We start from the raw sequence: 19,161 nt of genomic DNA on the forward strand, positions 1-19,161 counted from the left end.
TGCATATGTGGAGGTTAGAGAATCAACAACAGGAGTCAGTCTTCTCTTTCCACCACATGGGTCCCAGAATGCCGTCACCAACAGAGACATCTCATCAATCCTTATTTTTCTTCATTATTCAAAGGTTATTAGAAACAGTGTTTGCCTTATGGAGCATTCCTGGAGACATCAACAGCAAATGAACAAGACTCACTTCCATTGAGCAAGTTTTCAGAATGGCTGTGGTATTGCAAACACCAGGCATAGGGCAAAGCTAACCAAGTCAACTGGATTATCTTAATTGGTGTTCCTGATGGCAATCACATCAACTCCCAACAGGAAAACACAACTCTTTATGAAATGGGGGCAGAAAGTCATCATCCTGTTAACAATTACTATAAACTATGACACAGGTCATATGATGTCAATGTCACAGCATATTTTTACTGAGTACAAGCAGTCCTTTTGAGACCCTGTAACTGATGGCAACCAGACCTTGTACAATCTAGAACCTGAGACAGGGTCTTTTTGAAAACATCAGAGAAAGGCTGACCTTGAACTTGATTGGAAGGAACTTCCATGCAGCCAAACTTCAGAGCCTGAAATTTTGGGTCTATATCTCTCTATTCCAAAGGACTCCTTGGGGCTGGGAAGATGGTTCACTTGGTAAAGTGCTTGAATTTTCCTTTGAAAACGTGAGGACCTGAGTTTGATCTGCAGAACCCATGTAAAAAGTCAGACATGGTGGCAAAGTGCTTGGGATCTCAGCACTGAGGAGGTAGAGGCAGGACGGTTCCTTGAGGATCAATGTGTAGTGGGTATTGTGTTCCCTGAAATATTGTGTGTTCCCCAAAATAAACATATCTGGGGGCAGAGAACAGACAGCTATTAGAACAAAGGCAAAAATGGTGGCTAGAAAATGGGAAGAGTAAGCCATAACAGAAGTTGGGTGGTGGTGCTTGCCTTTCATCCCAGCACTTGGGAGGCAGAGCTAGCGAACCTCTGAGTTCAAGGCCACTTTAGAAACTGCTAAGCTTGGTGACCCATGCCTTTAATCCCAGAAACCCAACCTTTAATCCCAGGGAGTGGGGGCAGAAAGAGAAAGGTATATAAGGCGTGAGGACCAGGAACTAAGTGAGTATAGCATGTAGTTAGTTAAGCATTTGGTTGGTTAAGCATTCAGGCTTTGAAGCAGCACAGTTCAGCTGAGATTCATGTGGAGGAGGACTCAGAAGCTTCCAGCCTGAGGAAACAGGATCACCTGAGGAACTAGCAAGGTGAGATAGCCGTGGCTTATTCTGCTTCTCTGATCTTCCAGCATTCACTCCAAAAACTGGCCTCGGGTTTGATTTTTATTAATAAGACCTTTTAAGATTCCTGCTACATCTGGCGAGTAACTTGCCATAGTAGCTCAAATTGGCAGGCTGCCGCTAACTTGAGAGAGACAACTAGGAAGCTGTTTTTAGCTCTGTTTTAGAATCTATTTTCTCATGTTTTAGATGGAAACTCTTGCCCCACATTGGGTGCCATTTGTAGTTAGAGTTATCCTGCCTGGCCCACAGTCAGGACAAATCTCTCTCACCCGCCAGGCCCATAGATGTTCAGACCCAACCAAGTAAACACACAGAAACTTACATCATTTAGAAACTGTATGGCCGTGGCAGGCTTCTTGTTACCTACTTCTTCTATCTTAAATTAACCCATTTCTGTTAGTCTATAGTTTGCCATGTGGCTTGTGGCTTACCAGTGTCTTTACATGTTGCTTCTCATGGCAGCAGCTGGCAGTGTCTCTCGGTCCCAGCCTTCCACCTCCCAGAATTCTCCTCTCTCTTGTCCCACCTATACTTCCTGCCTGGCCACTGGTCAAACAGCATTTTATTCATACAGAGCAATATCCACAGCATCAATGACCAAGTATGTCTAGCCAAATTGGTGAGCTTAAAGCCAGTCAGAGACCTTGTCTCAAAGGAAGTGGATGGAATTCCTGAGATTGTCTTCTGACCTCTGTTAGAATTTCTAGCCACCCACCCAGCTACAAGACCGCACATGCGCTGTCTAGCAGCTGGGCAAGATGCTTCTTAGTCATCGCAAGGCCTTATGTCCTACATATTCCATGTGCTGCATAATCACGTAATTTACGCACAGTGTGATCACATAATCTATGCGCATGTATGGCGTAGCTACATAAGCCAATATGCGTATGTGCAGGGGGAACCTATAAAAAAGCGGGTGCCATCTATCACGCCCCTCTCTTCCTGCAGGATCTTTCCATAGGCCTACGCACCTCCTTCTGTTCCCTTCCCATAATAAACTTACAGTGGGTTTTGTTGTACCTCATGGCTTTTCTTGCAGTAAACAGCTTCACTTGATGAATAACATTTCGCCGCTTAATAAATAATAACCTCCACACATACTTGCATACCTGTACATGAGCATGGGAACACACACACACACACACACACACACACACACACACACAAAGGAGGTGAGGGTCTTCAGACTCCTGGAAGTATTCCTGTTCTACCATTGAATAAAGATGATCAAGGACTTCGAAGCAGCAAGTACCCTAGGGCACAGACAGCCCTCCCAAAATTACCTTGTCATCACTTTCCTCCTCCTCCTTTTTTTTTTTTTTTTTTTTTCTCTCCTAAGCCCCCTCCTCCACTTTGTGGGTGTGTGAGCATGCTTGGAGGTCAGAGGACAGCTTGTGGGAACTGGTTTTCTCCTTCTACCACCTGAGTCTCTGGGATTAAACTCAGGTCTTCAGGCTATCAAGGGCCTTCATTAAGCTGACCCATCTCCTGGTTCCAAGTACTACATTCTTCTAAGGCAAAAGTGTTGGCCAATCATAGCAGACATGCCTTCTGCTAGCCTTGGGCTGCAGAGTGCTCAAACTCATCCACAAACACCTGTAACTGTGGCCAACCAGGCTATTTCTTTATGCTAATCCCCTTTTCTGTCCACACACACTATCTGCCCACCTTGCTAGGAAGGGGGTCTCTGAACGTCTGCTGGGTCAGGGTGCTGTTCCATTGCTCAAAGCGCGGTGTTTAATTTGTTAAGCGTTTCCCTAGGGACAGGAGATTGATAGAATAAACAATGCCCAGGGTTAATCTCCAGCGTTGCATAAAAAAGGGCATAGTAACCCAAGCCTGTAAACCCAGAACTCAGGAGGATCAGAAGTTCAAGGTCATTCTCAGCTACATAGTGAGTTCGAGGCCAGCCTGGTCTACATGAGAACCTGTCTCCAAACTATTTTCTCCTTCATATGCCAACACCAAGTTTGTCCCTACGCACACTTGGGGCCTCCACCTCAGCTGCAGCAAGCTGTGGCGTACCCACAGGAACCGTTATCCTGTTAGTTCCTATCATGCTCAGCAAAACTCCAGGGCCAGAAGTGGAGTCGCCTGGTGACCGCTTTCAGGCACCCGCGAGGGGGCGCGTATCTGGCCGCTGGAAGCAGCAGAGATCCCTCCGAAATCCCTCCGGGGGCGACGGTCCGCGCTGGCCCGAGAGAGGCGGAGCTCGAGCCCCACGCCACTGGGCTCAGCCAATGGGAGCGCGCGCCACGGTCCGCGCCCAGGGTGCTGAAAACCCTGCGCGCGGACGGCCGTCGGCGGGCGCGCGCTCTCAGCAACCCGACCCTTCCCCGCATCGCGAGGCGGGTGTGCGCTCTCCCGCGCCCCGAGCGCGCGCCTCTCCGACTCTGGATTCCCTAGGCAGGCCAGCTATGGCTCCCGACCCGGTGCCGACTCCGGTCGCGGCCTCGGCCCAGCTCCACCAGCCACGCTACTTTACATGGGAGGAGGTGGCGCAGCACTCCGGGCGGGAGAAGGAGCGGTGGCTTGTGATCGACCGGAAGGTGTACAACATCAGCGACTTCAGCCGCCGCCACCCAGGGGGCTCTCGGGTCATCAGCCACTACGCGGGTCAGGATGCCACGGTTAGCGCGGACAATGGGCGCGTCTGCACCACGGGCGGGACACTGGCGGCAAGAGAAATCTCCGGACCTGGGATGCAAGCGCGGGAGAGACCCAGGCTGGGGATAGAGGCCCGCGACAGGCACACTCAAACAAAGGGCTGGCTGCGCGTCGGTCGGTGCTTTGCCTCTGGAGTCTCAGGCGTGGGTTGGATCCTGAGCTGGGCTAGGAGTGAGCGAGCTGGCTGCGCACTGGGACCACGGTGCTGTTAAGGGAGAGGGGGGCGGGGGTCACGTCCTGTGTGCTGGGCTGGGCGGTGAACGCTGCCTTGTCTGATCTAGAGCGGGCCCTCACTCGGGTTCCGGAGCGGGAAGGCAGCTGGAGAGGACCGCTCATGATAGGGGTGACACTGAGAACCCTGTGGTTTGCCGCCTCGCGCCCCCATACGTTGTGAAACCCGGAGGGTAGGATATGGACCTGCGCCGGTCCAAAAAAGCCTATGGGGATCAGTCACTGTGGGTAACCGGAGAGATGTGACAGTGGGAGCGTCTGCATCTGCATACTCCTAGGTTGGAATCCCAGAGTTGTCTTCCGATCTTTAGTGCGAGGTCACGTGGCGGTAGGCCAGGGTGGTCTCCAGCTTTCTCATGAAGAGGGCCCCTGGGTGATTAGACACTTAAGAGGACAGCGTCCCTTTTGCCCTGGAGCTTACTGCAGGCCGAGTCAGTGCGCACCCCCAGCCTCTGTCTGGTGGCCCTGTTTGTTCTCTTTATAGACTATGTCCTTCCTCAGAGCCTCGGGTGGGACTGGGACTCTAAAGTTAGAGCAGAGAGCTCTGTGACTGGATTGCCAACTGTTGCCAACCTTGGGGGCCATCGTCTTCTAAGTCCTTAACCCCATCTCCTCTACCCCTTATTCCTTCTCTGCCAGTCTAATGCGCTTCCGGAGTGACAGAGTTCCTATTAACCCTTGAGTTAGATGCTGAGAGGTGGAGGGCACTCTGATAAAGCAAGCAAACAACACCCCACAGCCTTAGAGACCCGGCTAAACAGAGCCAGTCAGCGCAATCCTACACAGACTCTAGGCAGCAGACCCGCACTGTCTAGGCTTCCCATTCTGTGTGATTTGGGGGACCAGGCAAAACCAGCGATTGGTCTGGATGTGTGGTGCCACTACCCATGACTCCGCCTCCACTTGCAGCTTCTCGCCCTGAAGCCTAAGGTCCTCCCACCCACCTTGTATAACCCATTTTAACTCCGGAGCAGTGAGTGGTTAGAATGTTGGGGGAAATAGGAAACTTTGCCTGAAGCGGAGGAAATGTGAACAGTTCCCCAGCTCTGGCATAGGGAATCTTCCTCATCCCTGTTGATAGAGAAGCTGGCTAAGAAGCAAAAGGACTTCTTGAAAGTACTATAGGCACAAAAGCCTCGTGACCCAACCTATTCTTTGCAAGCGGCTTCTCTCCTGCACTAAATTCCTGTACCAAGTGTCTGCAGACACGTAGGCCAGCCTGGGCAGGCTTTTCTGTGTGGCATCCAGGGAAGGGTTCCCATTCTTTGATGTACTGCTCTTTCAATGGGAACCTAAATGCTGAGTGATCTGGAGCTGGCGGCTGTTGCTTCAGCATGGGTGTAGACCTTGTTGCTGGCCTGGAGAATGGCCTTTGGTGTGAGGCTCTTAGGAGCCTGGAGGCCTTGAGGGTCCTCATGGTCTTTTCCCCATTCTTGCAGGATCCTTTTGTGGCATTCCACATCAACAAGGGCCTTGTGAGAAAGTATATGAACTCTCTTCTGATCGGAGAGCTGGCTCCGGAGCAGCCCAGCTTTGAACCCACCAAGAATGTGAGAGGCCCTGTTTGCTGTTTGGAGACTTGGTTGTGGAGGGAGAGGGGGCAGATGCCTGCGTAGGACTACAGGTGACAGTTCTTGGGGGTCCCAAACAGTCATGGGGTGACAAGCCTGCTGGAGCAGGAACCTCTGTTTCTTTCAATGATGCCATCACCAACAGCAGACCTATTTTCTGAGTACGGTGTGCCAATGTAAACTCATATAATAATCTTTACTTGTATACACATGAGGAAATAGAGGCTCAGCGTTTAAGCTGCAGAGCCACAGATCACACACAGTGGGGACCCAAATTAAATCTGCTTAGCTGCTGGACATGATGCCATTCATAGTAGCTTCTTCTATCAGATCATCCTTTCCCATCAGGGTATCTGTCAAAGACTGCGAGCTTCCCACAGATACCTCCATGAACCCTCTGTGAGGGTTGGGGTGCTGCTGGGAAGAATTACAGCCCCACTCTCCCACAGAAAGAGCTCACTGATGAATTCCGGGAGCTGCGGGCCACGGTGGAGCGGATGGGCCTCATGAAGGCCAATCACCTCTTCTTCCTGTTCTATCTGCTCCACATCCTGCTACTGGATGTGGCTGCCTGGCTCACCCTTTGGATCTTTGGAACATCCTTGGTGCCCTTCTCCCTCTGTGCGGTGCTGCTCAGCACAGTCCAGGTGAGTGCCTTCAGCATTCTTGGGATTCCTAGGGAAACATCAAGGCCAAGAATCCTGCGGGATCTGAAGCTACCGAGGAGAGTTGGCCCAGGGAGAGGACACACATTCTGTTGTGTGTGACTTTCTTCGGCTCTTTAGTCACACATGTTTGGTTCTCTCACAGCCTCTGCAGTTTCTCTTCCCTGGGTCCCCTTCTTCCTGTGTGCTTTGTTCTCTAAAATCTCAGGTTCAGGCCCTACCACACTCCAGGTATGCCAAGAACCAATGCTTGGCTCCCTTCCCACCACTGGTATCACTCAGCATGGACTTCTGGTCTCTATTCTGGATGCCCAGCTATCCCAAGTCATGTCACTTCAGAGGAAAGAAGGGACCATGGTCTGCCTCCACGTCCATGTGACCCAGTGGCCAAGAGGGACTTGGGACCCAGGTTCCCTGGCTTATCCCAGTGTGCTCCCTTGAGGTTGCGCACCAGTCCAATGTGGGAAGGCTGAAGAGGCTGCTGAGCTTTGTGAGGGGGACCCTCGGTGCGGGCTGCTCTGGGCACTAACCTTTCTGTTTTAGGCCCAGGCAGGTTGGCTACAGCATGACTTTGGGCACCTGTCAGTCTTCGGCACCTCTACATGGAACCACCTGCTACATCATTTCGTGATTGGCCACCTGAAGGTCAGTGAGTTGATGGGGCTCCCCTAGTCCCTGGTCATCCATGGCTGCCAGAGGGGAGAGAAGTGCTCATGACTGGGTTTTCTTTCTCTTCAAAAATTATTTGTTATGTGTGTGCGGGTACCATGCTTGCATGTCGGTCTGTATGTCACAAGTGAGGGCATCGGATCCCCGGGACTGAACTCAGAGACAGCTGTGAGCTGCCATGTGGGTGCTAAACATTGGACCAGGGTCTCTACACTGGGTTCCGCTCACATCTGCAATTCTCTGTAGGGGGCTCCTGCCAGCTGGTGGAACCACTTGCACTTCCAGCACCACGCCAAGCCCAACTGCTTCCGCAAAGACCCCGATATCAACATGCACCCCCTCTTCTTCGCCTTAGGGAAGGTTCTCTCCGTGGAGGTGAGCTGGGTGTCGGTACCGAGGGGATGGAGAGCAGCCTGTTCTGCAGGCGTAGGGAAAGTGCTTGCTCGGTGTTGGGGAAGGTAGGCTGTAGGGCTCTTACTTCTGGAAGTGGTGGAGGACAAGAGGCTGTAAACCGTTACTGTCCAGGACAGAATCAGTCAGCAAACCGTTACTACACAAAGGTGCCCCATTCTGCAAAGGATTCGGTGGATGACAGGACGCTCTTTACAAGCCCCCGCTCATCTTTGAAGATCACTAAGGCACCTCTTCAGGGTGCTGCTTGACACCCCTGCTCTAGGAAGCCAGCCACCCCCCTGCACTTGGTATTTCTGTCTCTTACACCGGATACCCCGCTGTGTGGCAGCCTGCCTTGTCTGGGGCTTTACTGTATCACATCTCTGATATCAGTGCCCAGAGCACTCCCTCTGAATACAGCTGGCTTCTGTATCCTTAGATTCTGTATCTGTGGACTTAAGGAAATGTTCAGAAAAAGATGCATCCGTCATGAGCATGTCCAGGCTGTTTTTAATTTATTTATTGCTATTGTGCACATGCACCATGGCATTCATGTAGAGGTCAGAAGGCAACTTTTGTGGAGTCCCTTCTCTCCTTCCACCTTATGTGGGACTCAGGAATGAAACTCAAGCCACCAGGCTTGCATGGCAAATACCTTTACCCACTGAGCCATCTCACCAAGCCACTGGGATTTTCAGCGTTATTTATTTATCATTGTGTGAGAGCATGCGTCAAACTTAGTGGAGACAATTTTCCCTTCCGCCTTTACTTGGGCTCCAGGGGTTGAACCCAGGTCATCAGATTTCCTCAGAAGTGCTTTCCTCTCTGAGCCCTCTCAAGGAGCCTTCTCATCTCCCTGGCGCCAGATTATTCTTGATTATTGGTTTCTAAAGAACACATTATAACAACTATTTTTACGTAGCACGTAGGCTGTATCAGGTATAAGTGGTCTAGAGAGAATTTATTATATGCTAGAAGGAGGCTGGAGTGTAGCTCAGTGGTAGAACGTTTGCCAGGCTGGAGTAAAGCCCTGGGTTCCACACACAGCACCAAAAAGAGATAGAGAAAGAGAAACCAGGTGGGAAGGAAGGAAAGAAGCCAGGCATGGTGGTACATACCTGTAATCTCAGCACACAGGAAGTTGAAGCAGGAGTAAGGGTTCAAGGCTAACCTGGGCTCCATAGCAAGACCAGTCTCAAGAGGAAAAAAAGGGAACAAAGCCTCATCTCTGCAGTCTGCAGGGCTACTGTAAGACCTGCCGGGAGGGCATGATCAGTTATCACAAGTAGCATGTCACTTCATACAGGGGACTTGGAACATCTGTGGACACCCTGGAACCAATCTCTAAGGATAGAGGGACAGCTGTACCCTTTCCCTCCCTCTGTGGCCTAGCCTGCCTTCTAGCGTGGTCAGTATTGGCTATGAGTAGTCAGCTGAGGCTCTGAGCAAAAGCTGTAATGTAACTGCTGAGGGAACAGTGCCCTAGGGTGGAGAGCTGGTGAGCTGGCCCTGCGTAAGCAATAGAAACTCCAAATGCCCAGCACAATTCCTTGAAAAGTTAATTAAAAACCCTTCCAGAGCTCTGCCAGTTCCCCTGCCCCCACTCAATGGCAGCTGTTCGCATTAAGCTGTTGAGCACAGTTCATTTTCAGGCGTGAGTTCAAGCTAGCCTGACTGCCCTGTCCTCTCTGGCAGAGACGTGCTGTGTGGAAGAGCCTTGGCAGCATGGCCTCTGCTGGCTTGTTGAGTGTGTCCCCCTGTCCCGGCAGCAGTGCCCAGTGGGGAACTGGCCCGTGTCTTTCTGAACAGGGCAGACTGCTCATCAGGAAGAGCACTGGGCGCCAAGCACTCCTGTTATCACCATAGATGGCTTAAAGAAGGGGGCGGGGCTTTGCTGGTTCTTGGTTCTGTGGTTTTCAAGAAACTCTGGTTCATGAACACCAGAGTGGGGCTAGGGAGATGGCTCAGTGGGTAAGGTTCTTGCCACACAAACCTGAGAACCTGAGTTTGGATCTTCAGCATCTGAGTCAGCCAGGCCCAGCAGCTGTGACTAAGCCCAGCACCAGGGTAGGCGAGAGGGAGTGTTAAGACAGGTACATCCTGGGGTTTGCTGGCCAGCCAGTCTAGCAGAAGCTGTGAGCTCCAGGTTCAGCGAGAGACTCCAGCTCAATAGAAAGCAATAGAGACACCTGAAGCTGACCTCTGGCCTTCACATGCATGGGGGCAAGTATACCTGCACACATGCATACACCTCTCCCTTGCCCCCACAGAGAGAGAAATGAGAATGGATGGGTGTGGGCTTGGTTTGGTCTCCCAGGACAGCTTAACTAGATAGCGGTGCCCAGGTTAGTGGCTTCTGCCCAATGCCTCCTAACACTCCTGGAGAACAAGGAGGAACAGGGGATATTTTGCCCTTAACCTTCTGACCTCTGAGAGTCTAAGCACGGTGGGCCAGATCCTAGAGGCGCTTGATCACCAAGGGAGCAGCAGTGGACAGGGATCCTTACATAGCAGTTCCCCACTCACCCCACCAGCCAAGAGGTCCTTTTCTTCTGTGGGGTCTCCGTGGTCAATAATGCTGCGTGGCTTGTCCACCTGTCTCTAGACTGTATCCTAAGTCCATCAAACTCTCCAGCTCCAGTGCCATCTCTAGCTTGTAAATTGTCCACTTTCTGTGCTGTGATAAAATACCTGAGGGTGGGTACTTGGTAAAGAAAAGATAGTTCACTGTTTTGAGAGGCTGAAAATCCAAGATGGAGCAGCCCCATCAGTTTGACCCCTGGGAAGAGCCGTGTGAGAGATACCAGACTTTGGTGGGAGCAACAGTGAAAGCAATTGGGGTGAGCTAAGAAACCAGGTTGTCTTGCTGTCTTTAAAACAATCCACTCTCAAGGGTAAACTCACTAGGGTCCCCCGGAGTCACATGAATCCCTTCAGAGGGGGTTTCATTGACTCCCAGCGGGCTGTACCTCCTGGTATCATTGCATTGGTGACCAAGTATGCGCATGGTCACCTGAGAACAAACCACACCACACCACAGCAGCCTACCTGGCCCATCTCTGCCTCAGTGGCCCCTGTAACTGCATCCGCACTTCACTTCCCCACCTCTGGACTAAGCCACCAAACACAAAACACTGAGCAGATCATCTATGAGTGAGTTCGAGGCCTGCCTGGGCAACAGAGCAGAGTATGTCTACCCTCGCCTTTACCAGGGCTGAGGGCCTGGGTCACCTGGCCTTCCTAGCTTCCGGGTGTGATGGGTCTCAAAGCTTTGGTTCTGGCTGTGCCCTGGGTTTTGAGGGCGTTTCTTTGGATTTTGCATTTTGGATTTTGGATTTTGCATTCCTGACACTTCTCATGGTTCTGGTATCAGGGCCCAAGGGAAACCAGGCTTGAGCTGCTACCTTTGTCTGTCCTGCTCTCCTGTCTGCTCATCTGTAAATTATCTTGAACTTGGTTTACAAATTTATTAGTAGTTTCATTTCTTCAGATTACAAGATACACATAGGCGAGAAGTTCATACTGCTCACCTCTGGGCTCTGAGCTCCTCAGTGACTGAAGAGCGCTATCCCCTCACCTCCAGTGCTCACTGAATAACTCTGTGAATGCAGAAAGATTGCCTCATCTAGTCAAAGCAGCTTGAACAGAACTGCTTTGATGAATTATTTGTGGATATGTGAGAGGATAAGCCAGAGTGTGCTTTGGATTGAAGTCACCAAAACTAATTGGGGCAAGAAATGCCAGAGCCATGGAGTGAGACAGCAGAGCATATATGAGCCCATGTGAGGGGCTCTGGGCTGATTGGCTGGCCTGGTGACTCCCAGCCAGTCTGTTCAGTAGTTTGGCTTCCAAAAATAACCCACCCAGTGAGCAAAGCTTTGCCAAAACCTTCTGGTTGCGGGATTGTTCTTGGTATTCTTTCTACCTATATTACTAAACTTTCAAGGAGGTTTATGAAGGCCAGGTTGAAGTCAGAAGTCCAAAAGAGAGGGTCAAGAGGTGACTCAGTGGTTAAAAGTACTGGCTGCTCCTCCAGAGGATCTGTTTGATTCCCAGGACCCACTTGGGTGCTCACAATGCTCTGTAACTCCAATTCCATGTAGTCTGCTGCCCTCTTCTGGCTTCCAGAGGCATTGCATGCAAGTGGTGCACAGACACATGCAGGCAAAACACCCATACACTAAAATAAAAAGACAAGAGTCCAAAAGATTGTGATGGAAAGACTCAGATACCTATATAGGGTCAAAAATAGTTTTCCATAGAGACTCTGAAGTCCAAAGAGTACCAGAAGCAGGAGGGGGTTGGACCTGGAAACCATGGGACATAGGTTAGCCATAGATAGCCATCAGGAGTCCTGTAGATGGCATCCTGTACACTCCTGTGTGTTCCCTGTCACAGTGCATTCATAGGTCACCATCCAGGGCTGCTTGCTCCAGGCATGGGCCTGCCAGAGCCTTCCAGTGGCAGCAGCTAGTGCAAGGTTCCTGAAGTAGGCCTTAGAGTCAGAGCAGGGAAATCTGGCTTCTCATAGGGGATGGAGGAGGACGGTGTCTGGTCTAGCTACTGACTTGTTTGTTTCATCACAGCTTGGGAAACAAAAAAAGAAGCACATGCCATACAACCATCAGCACAAGTACTTCTTCCTGAGTGAGTATCCACAGGGAAAGGGGGCCCAGGGGAGGAGCGGACTCCCCTGGGATGGCCTAGGAGGAAGTACTGCCTGCTGATACCCCACCTGGGAGCAGATGGCCTTTCCCACTGAGTAAAGTCAATGAGCTAATGCTTGGTTAGTCATTTGTGTTGGGGGACAAATTCAGCCCTCCAGTCTCGTCCTAGCTTCCAGGAAGAAGCTGAGGGGTCAGCAGGGATCTCCTGGTTTAGTTTTAAGCCTTGTCTTAAACCTAGTCACACAAAGGTGGGGTCAGTTAGGATGACTCCTTGGGCAGTGGGACCTGAGATGAAATGTTGCAACTGAGCAGAAGACATTTTGGTAATATATTCCCTGATTTCAAAGCCTACTGCAGAATGCCCAAAACTGGGTTTAAAACTCCTTTAAGACTTCCAGTTTGGATAAAGTAAAGGGGAGTACTTTTATGGGTTTTGTTGTTTGGTTTTGTTTGAGAGGGTCTTATATCGTTCAGGCTGGCTTCAAACTTGCTATATAGGCACAAGCCCCCACGCCTGCCTGGATTTCAAGTTTTTAAAGGAAGAGAGGGGAAGAGTTAAAGGAACTTACTTGAACTGCTTATTGTCCCTTCTAGAGAAAGCTGGACATGGTCAAAGAGTTGAGTAAAGACTTCCATAAACATAATTTTAGTTTGGGCGGTGGTGGCGCACGCCTTTAATCCCAGCACTCGGGAGGCAGAGCCAGGTGGATCTCTGTGAGTTCGAGGCCAACCTGGTCTCCAAACTGAGTTCCAGGAAAGGCGCAAAGGTACACAGAGAAACCCTGTCCGGAAAAAAGAAAAAGAAAAACCCAAAAAATAATAACGATGTTGATGTAAAAATAATGATGATGATGTAATAATAATGATGATGTTGTGATGATGATGATGATAATTTTAGGACTGGGGAGATGGTTCAGTTGGTAGAGGGCCTGCTGTGCAAACATGAGGACCTGAATTTGGATCTCTAGACCCCACATAAAAATCCAGGTGTGGTGGCACATGCCTGTAATCCCAGCACTGGGTATGGAAAGGGTGTGAGGGGCACAGAGATGGGTAGATCACTGAAGCTCATTGGTCAGCCAGAATAGCTTCACGCCTAGTGAGAGACTCTCAAGATAAAGATGGAAGATCAGTGAGATGGCTTAGCTGGTAAAAGCCTGACAACTTGAGCCTAATGCCTGGAGCTCACAGTGGAAGGAAAGAACCAGCTTACGCAGTCACCGCCTCCACTCCGACGTGTGTGTCATGGCCCACACTCATCCACACATCGTACATGTATCAGGAAGGAACAGAGGGAGGGAGGGAGGGAGGGAGGGAGGGAGGAAAAGAACTTTAGAACTGTGGCATATCAAGATGAGCAAGCTACGGATGAGGACTGTCATGCAGTGGTTGGAGTAGCATCAGGTGTACCTGAGACTGTGAAAGGTCAGCAGAGTTCTTCCTCTGCCCTTTGACCTGCCAGTGGAGCAGCAGGAACGTGACAGGATGGGGGGGGGGGGGGAGGCAGGGCTGTGGTCCAGGCACATGGGGAGTATTAATGTGCCCTTGTAAAGGCTGGGACTAGAGAACATGCCATGCTTGAGGCTTAAGCTCCCCCATGCCCTCCTCCACAAGGAAGGGATACTGCTCCCAGCCCTCGGCCTCCCTGGCATCCTCTTGCAGAGCTGGCCTTCTCTAGGCATGTTCCTGCCCGCTCTCAGTGCCCGTGACTTGCAGTTGATTGAGGGGCACTAAGGCAGTGAGGAGGGCAATAGGAGGCAGTTCTGTGCTGGGGGTCAGCTCACCACAGCAGTCCTCAATCACCCCCAGGTGCTCACGCCTCCTCCCTGTCTCCTTTTCCTCCCCAGTTGGACCCCCAGCCTTGCTGCCTCTCTACTTCCAGTGGTATATTTTCTACTTTGTTGTTCAGCGGAAGAAATGGGTGGTGAGTATCCCCGGCCGCAAGTCCCATGTGCCAGGTTCTTCAGTACCCTGTGTGAGGAAGGGTGTGCTCTGGGTGGCATAGAGACTGGCTCCTCTCTTGATGAGAATAAATGGCTCAGGCTCAGGCTCAGGCTCAGGAGTGCCCCACCTCCCCATGACAGCTTCATCTGGGGTTCCCAAGCTGCCCAGCACTCAAGGAACTGTGCAGAAAGCAGAGAGAGACAGAGAGACAGACAGACAGACAGACAGACATGGGGCATGGTCCCTGCTCTCAGGCAATGTAGGATGAAGCTGAGACTGATAGACCCGAGAGGGGACATGCAGCAGAAGAGGCTTTGGGGATCCCCCCAGTGGGCTGGCTGGGTCTGCTTTTCCAGCTGGCCTCAGATGTAGGACACAGAGAAGCCAGGCTCCGAGGTGTGAGCTGGACATGGTGCAGAGGGCTCAAGAGTTGTGGGCCTGGTTCACTGCAGAAAAGGACCTGGAGCTTCAGTCAGTACAGTAGCATAGACCCAGCCTTGGTCCTGAAACATTCATCTGGCAGCATTGAAACAGGGTGGGGAGGTGCTGTAGCCAGGGAGACTGGGGGCCGCCGTGAAGGGACAGGCAGGGCACTAGAGTCCCACCGGGAAGGGAAGAGGCAGTACCATTAGCTGTTGCACCACAGGCAGCTAAGGGAAGCTGAGGTCACCACCAGCCACCCCAGGAGGGCGAGGTGATGACCACAGCGGAGGAGAGAGATGGGGAAGGAAGGAGCGGTGGCTGCTGGGATGGTGCCACGCTCCCGTTTCCCCTGCAGGACTTGGCCTGGATGCTCAGCTTCTACGTCCGTGTCTTCTTCACTTACATGCCACTGCTGGGGCTGAAAGGCTTCCTGGGTCTTTTCTTCATTGTCAGGTAGTGTCTGATGGAATGTAGCAGTCAGCAGGGAACATGCAGGTGATGGTCTGGGGGCCATGCTGGGGTCTTGGGAATGGGAGTTGTTTGGGGAATTGGTTTTGGAGAGCCACGGGCTGGTGTTGCTACTGGAGAATATGCACTCTGCTCTGCTTGTACTGTTTGTGGCTGTCTGCCATATTCAACAGGTTCCTGGAGAGCAACTGGTTTGTGTGGGTGACACAGATGAACCACATCCCCATGCACATTGATTATGACCGGAATGTGGACTGGGTCTCCACCCAGGTAAGGGACAGTCACTTGGAAGACCTGGGCATGCCACCACTACTGAAAAGGGCGGGTGGTGGACTGAAGGGGGTGACCAGAGAGATAGGGGACAGTTCCAGAGAGCCTCCCTAGGGAAGACTAAGCACTCTCACATGGAGTCTGCCCTCCCTTAACTTTCTCCCCCAGCTGCAGGCAACCTGTAATGTACACCAGTCAGCCTTCAATGACTGGTTCAGTGGTCACCTCAATTTCCAGATCGAGCACCAGTGAGTGGGGAGACCCAGGAGGTGGGGGGGAGTTTGTGGGGGGGAGGGGCAAAGGAGCAGGAACCACTAACTCCCCTGCTGTCCCTGAAGCCTCTTCCCGACGATGCCCCGGCACAACTACCACAAAGTGGCTCCCCTGGTGCAATCCCTGTGCGCCAAGTACGGCATCAAGTACAAGTCCAAGCCCCTGTTCTCAGCCTTTGCCGACATTGTCTAGTGAGTATGAGCCAGGGAGTGGGCAGCAGGGTGATGGGCATGTGGCACGGAGTGGGGTGGGTTCCTGGTCATCTGCAATGGCATCACCGTGGCAACAGCAGGGTGGTGTTGGTCTGTGACCAGGCCAGTGTCCTCTAAGCAAGCAGGGGTGGTAAAGTGTCTGAGGGGAAGGGGACATGTCTGCAGGTAGATGATGCAGCCCCCACCTCTCTCACCATCTGCTCCTGTTGTCCTACAGCTCACTGAAGGAGTCGGGACAGCTCTGGTTGGATGCCTACCTTCACCAATAGCAGCGGCAGTCCTCCGTCTGGGAGAGGACACTGGAGCCAAAGCCGAGGGAGCTTGAGGGGCAATGCCACTATGAATCAAACGCTGGAAGGGTTGGGGACGTAGATGTTTGTGCTCACCCCGGTCCCCTTGCCTTCTAGGTACCAAACCTGAGGGAGAACTGCGGGGGTAGGGATGTAAAGCTGTTCCGTTGTTTCTTCAACGTTGGCAGAGGCAAATGGTGGGACCTCCAGAGCCCAGCATGAGGCAGGGACCCCCGCCCTAGAATCCCCCCCTTGTAGTGTGAGCCCATCTCACTGGGCTAGGTCTTTGACTCTCTACCCTCCCTGTTAGTCTCTGGGCCAGTGTGACCCCTTTGAACAAGATTTAGAAAGGGGGCATTCACGCGTAGAATCCTGAAGCCTGGCACAGCTCCCTGCCCAGGAGCTTAGCTCGCTGCGGAGAGCTGGGTGTGACCATGTCTGCCTCCGGCTTCTGGGAGAAGCTGTTTTTCAGTTTCAGAAGCAGGCAGGGCAAAGGCCAGGACTATGGTTTGGGAGGCATTTGTCGCTGGAGGATCCTGGCACGAGTAATCCTGGTTTCCTGTTCCATCCAGGTTCCAGAGAGAACAGGAGGTCCTAGCTCTTGACAAAATGGATGGCAGAGTTACTGGCCTTTAAAAACCTGTTGGTTTTTAAATCAGCACAAGGAAGGAAGGGGCTTTCCTCCTCCTGAACAAACCCCACAGTTTCCTTTTATGTCCCAGCCTGTCATTCTAACAGCCATCAGCACAAGTGGCTGAGGCTTCTGTCATAAGTGTCAGTGCTCTATGCCGCGGCATCCCTGTCCCGTGTCCTGATCCAGCATTGTACAGTGTGGTTCCAGGTCACAAACAGGAGGGTTCTGAGGTCTGTGAATACCACTGCTACCACAGCAGGCAGGTCCTCTTTCTACCTGTTCAAGTGTCTTAGTCTTCTGGAGGCCAGATAGGGATTCAGGACGACTTCTGACCAAGTGTGTCTGACAGTGAAACAGGGTTTGTAATCTTCTGATTCTGTAACAGTTAAGACAGTTTAACTCACCCTTCCAGAGAACACAGGAACATGCCCAGAGAGCCTAACCTGCACATCCACATCCATGCTTTCGTTTCCCAAACCCACGGAATTATTCTGTTGCCCGCTCATCCGTTTCTACTCAAAGCCTATTGACCATCTGTCTGGAATCAGAGAGCCCCAAGCAGAAGGCAGAGTGCAACACCTCTGTGGAGAAACAGCGGGTGGTCAAGATGAGGGCATTTGTGTAAAGGATGTTGGGGTACAGTGCTGGCAGGCAGGGTTTCTTGAGTTTCCAGGACAATGCCCAGGGAGGGCAGGTTGCAGAAGAGTGCAGATCTTTCCCAGGGGTTGGCCCTGCTAGAAAACATCTGAAGCAGGCTGGGTAGGAAAGTCAGGATTAGAGTGCTACCTTTACTGACTCCTTCCCTCCAGAATAGGTGCTGTCCCTCGCCATGCCTGCTTCCCTGCCACCTGGGGTAAGGGTGTGGCACTGCCAGCCTGCCAAGCCCACTGCCTTTGAGCCTTCAGCTGCCAGTCAGAGCAAATACCAGCGAGCTCAATTGTACCAGGACCAGGTCTTCAGAGCGCCCGAACCACTGTGGCCTTCCCTTCTCAGCCTCCTCTGTGGCTTTTGCACAGCCGCAGGGAACGCTGAGTGATAAGAACGTGACAGTGGTAAAGTGAGGTGTCTCCACTGACAAGATAAGAAAACAGGATCAGAGGGAAAGTCACCTCTGCTCATGTAGATAGTGGCCAAACATCTGAATGTAACCTTGTTAACTCCAGCTTCCATGTTTATCTTTATTGCCTTCATCTTTCTACTTCCTGGCCAAAGGCATTTCCTTTAATTGGGCCTAATGTCAGCATCTATGTGTGCCAATGCCGTTATGACATCCTGACGAAACAAAAATAAAAAATTAATCTCCACCAAAGAATGTTATTCATTTAAAACTCACACTGCTTATCTGCACAGGTCTACCAGATTCCCTGGTGCAGGGCAGGGGAGCTGGCTCAGCTGGTAAAACACTCCTGTCCAAGCCTGAGGACCTGAGTTCAGATCCCCAGAACCCATGTAAAAGCCAGATGTGAGGTCTATAACTCAGCATAGGGCAAGGTGTAGCCTTAGAGCTTGCTGATCAACCACCATAGGCAAATCAGTGAGTTCAGTAAAGACCTTGCCTCTAAAAATAAGAGTGGTTAAGGCAGATACTTGATACTGACCTCTGGCCTTTCTGACACGCAAACATACAGGAACACGTACATATAAATTACATACTATTCCCTGGTGCCGCTGCTCTAAGTCCTCACCCACCCGTGTGCTCAGCTCCCTTGTATAACCTGGCAGGAATGTGTAAGTCTGACAAAGTTCCTCCCATTTGTGGAGATGCTGTACTGCTGCGGTACTCCGGCCAGCTCATGGATGTCGCCCTTCAACTTCCCATTTTGAGTCATTCCCCCTTTAAGCCCGTCTCTAATTTCCAAATGGTTATACTTTCAAGTCCTGTTTGTCGTTTGCCAATGCTGCCTCAGTCACATCAGAGCGATGCCTCTCGACTCTTCATTGTGCTTAAACATCACAACAAGCACACACCAGGAAACTTGGAAAAGGCTAAGCAGTTCAAATTTAGAGAAGCCAGAACTCTAAATGCTCGCTGACCACAGGGTGCAAGCCCCTCAGAGCCACTGTGCCGGGGCAGTGAGTGCAGCCCTGGCACACACTTAGCTCACTGCCACTGCAGATCTAGAATCAAATTATGGAATCAGAAAAAACTCAAATTTAAAGTGCAGCTTGCTTTAATCTGGCAGTCGGTTCCACGCTGCCCTCAGGATACAACTTACAGTGTCTACAGTCACCCAAGACTGCACTTAGAAAATATTGATTCAAGGCTTACCTGGTCTACTAGAGTTCCAGGTCAGCCAGGGCTACATAGCAAGACTCTGTGTATGTGTACTTGGGGTGGGGAGTGGGGCGGGGGGGCTAAGGAGGAGATGGAAAGCCATTGTGCAAAGACACAGCAGGTAAAAACCCTGACAACTTGAATTTAATCTTCATAACACGCAGTGGAGAAGACCCCTGAAATCTGACCTCTACACGTGCTAACACACACACACACA

The 19,161-nt window shown here is 51.4% G+C and overlaps 1 protein-coding gene across 1 annotated transcript; it reads left to right on the plus strand.

Moving 5' to 3' along the window:
• The first annotated feature begins 3,571 nt into the window (after window positions 1–3,571).
• On the plus strand, window positions 3,572–17,973 carry Fads1 (fatty acid desaturase 1). The gene is made up of 12 exons (XM_036205040.1): window positions 3,572–3,922; window positions 5,630–5,740; window positions 6,211–6,408; window positions 6,970–7,071; window positions 7,342–7,470; window positions 12,075–12,135; window positions 14,003–14,079; window positions 14,878–14,975; window positions 15,164–15,260; window positions 15,429–15,508; window positions 15,599–15,724; window positions 15,963–17,973. The coding sequence occupies exons 1-12, from the start codon at window positions 3,710–3,712 to the stop codon at window positions 16,012–16,014; spliced, it is 1,344 nt and encodes a 447-aa protein (XP_036060933.1). The 5' UTR covers window positions 3,572–3,709; the 3' UTR covers window positions 16,015–17,973.
• Window positions 17,974–19,161: the final 1,188 nt, after the last annotated feature.

This window comes from Onychomys torridus, chromosome 1 (genome assembly GCF_903995425.1).
Source record: "Onychomys torridus chromosome 1, mOncTor1.1, whole genome shotgun sequence".
NCBI classification, from domain to species: domain Eukaryota; kingdom Metazoa; phylum Chordata; class Mammalia; order Rodentia; family Cricetidae; genus Onychomys; species Onychomys torridus.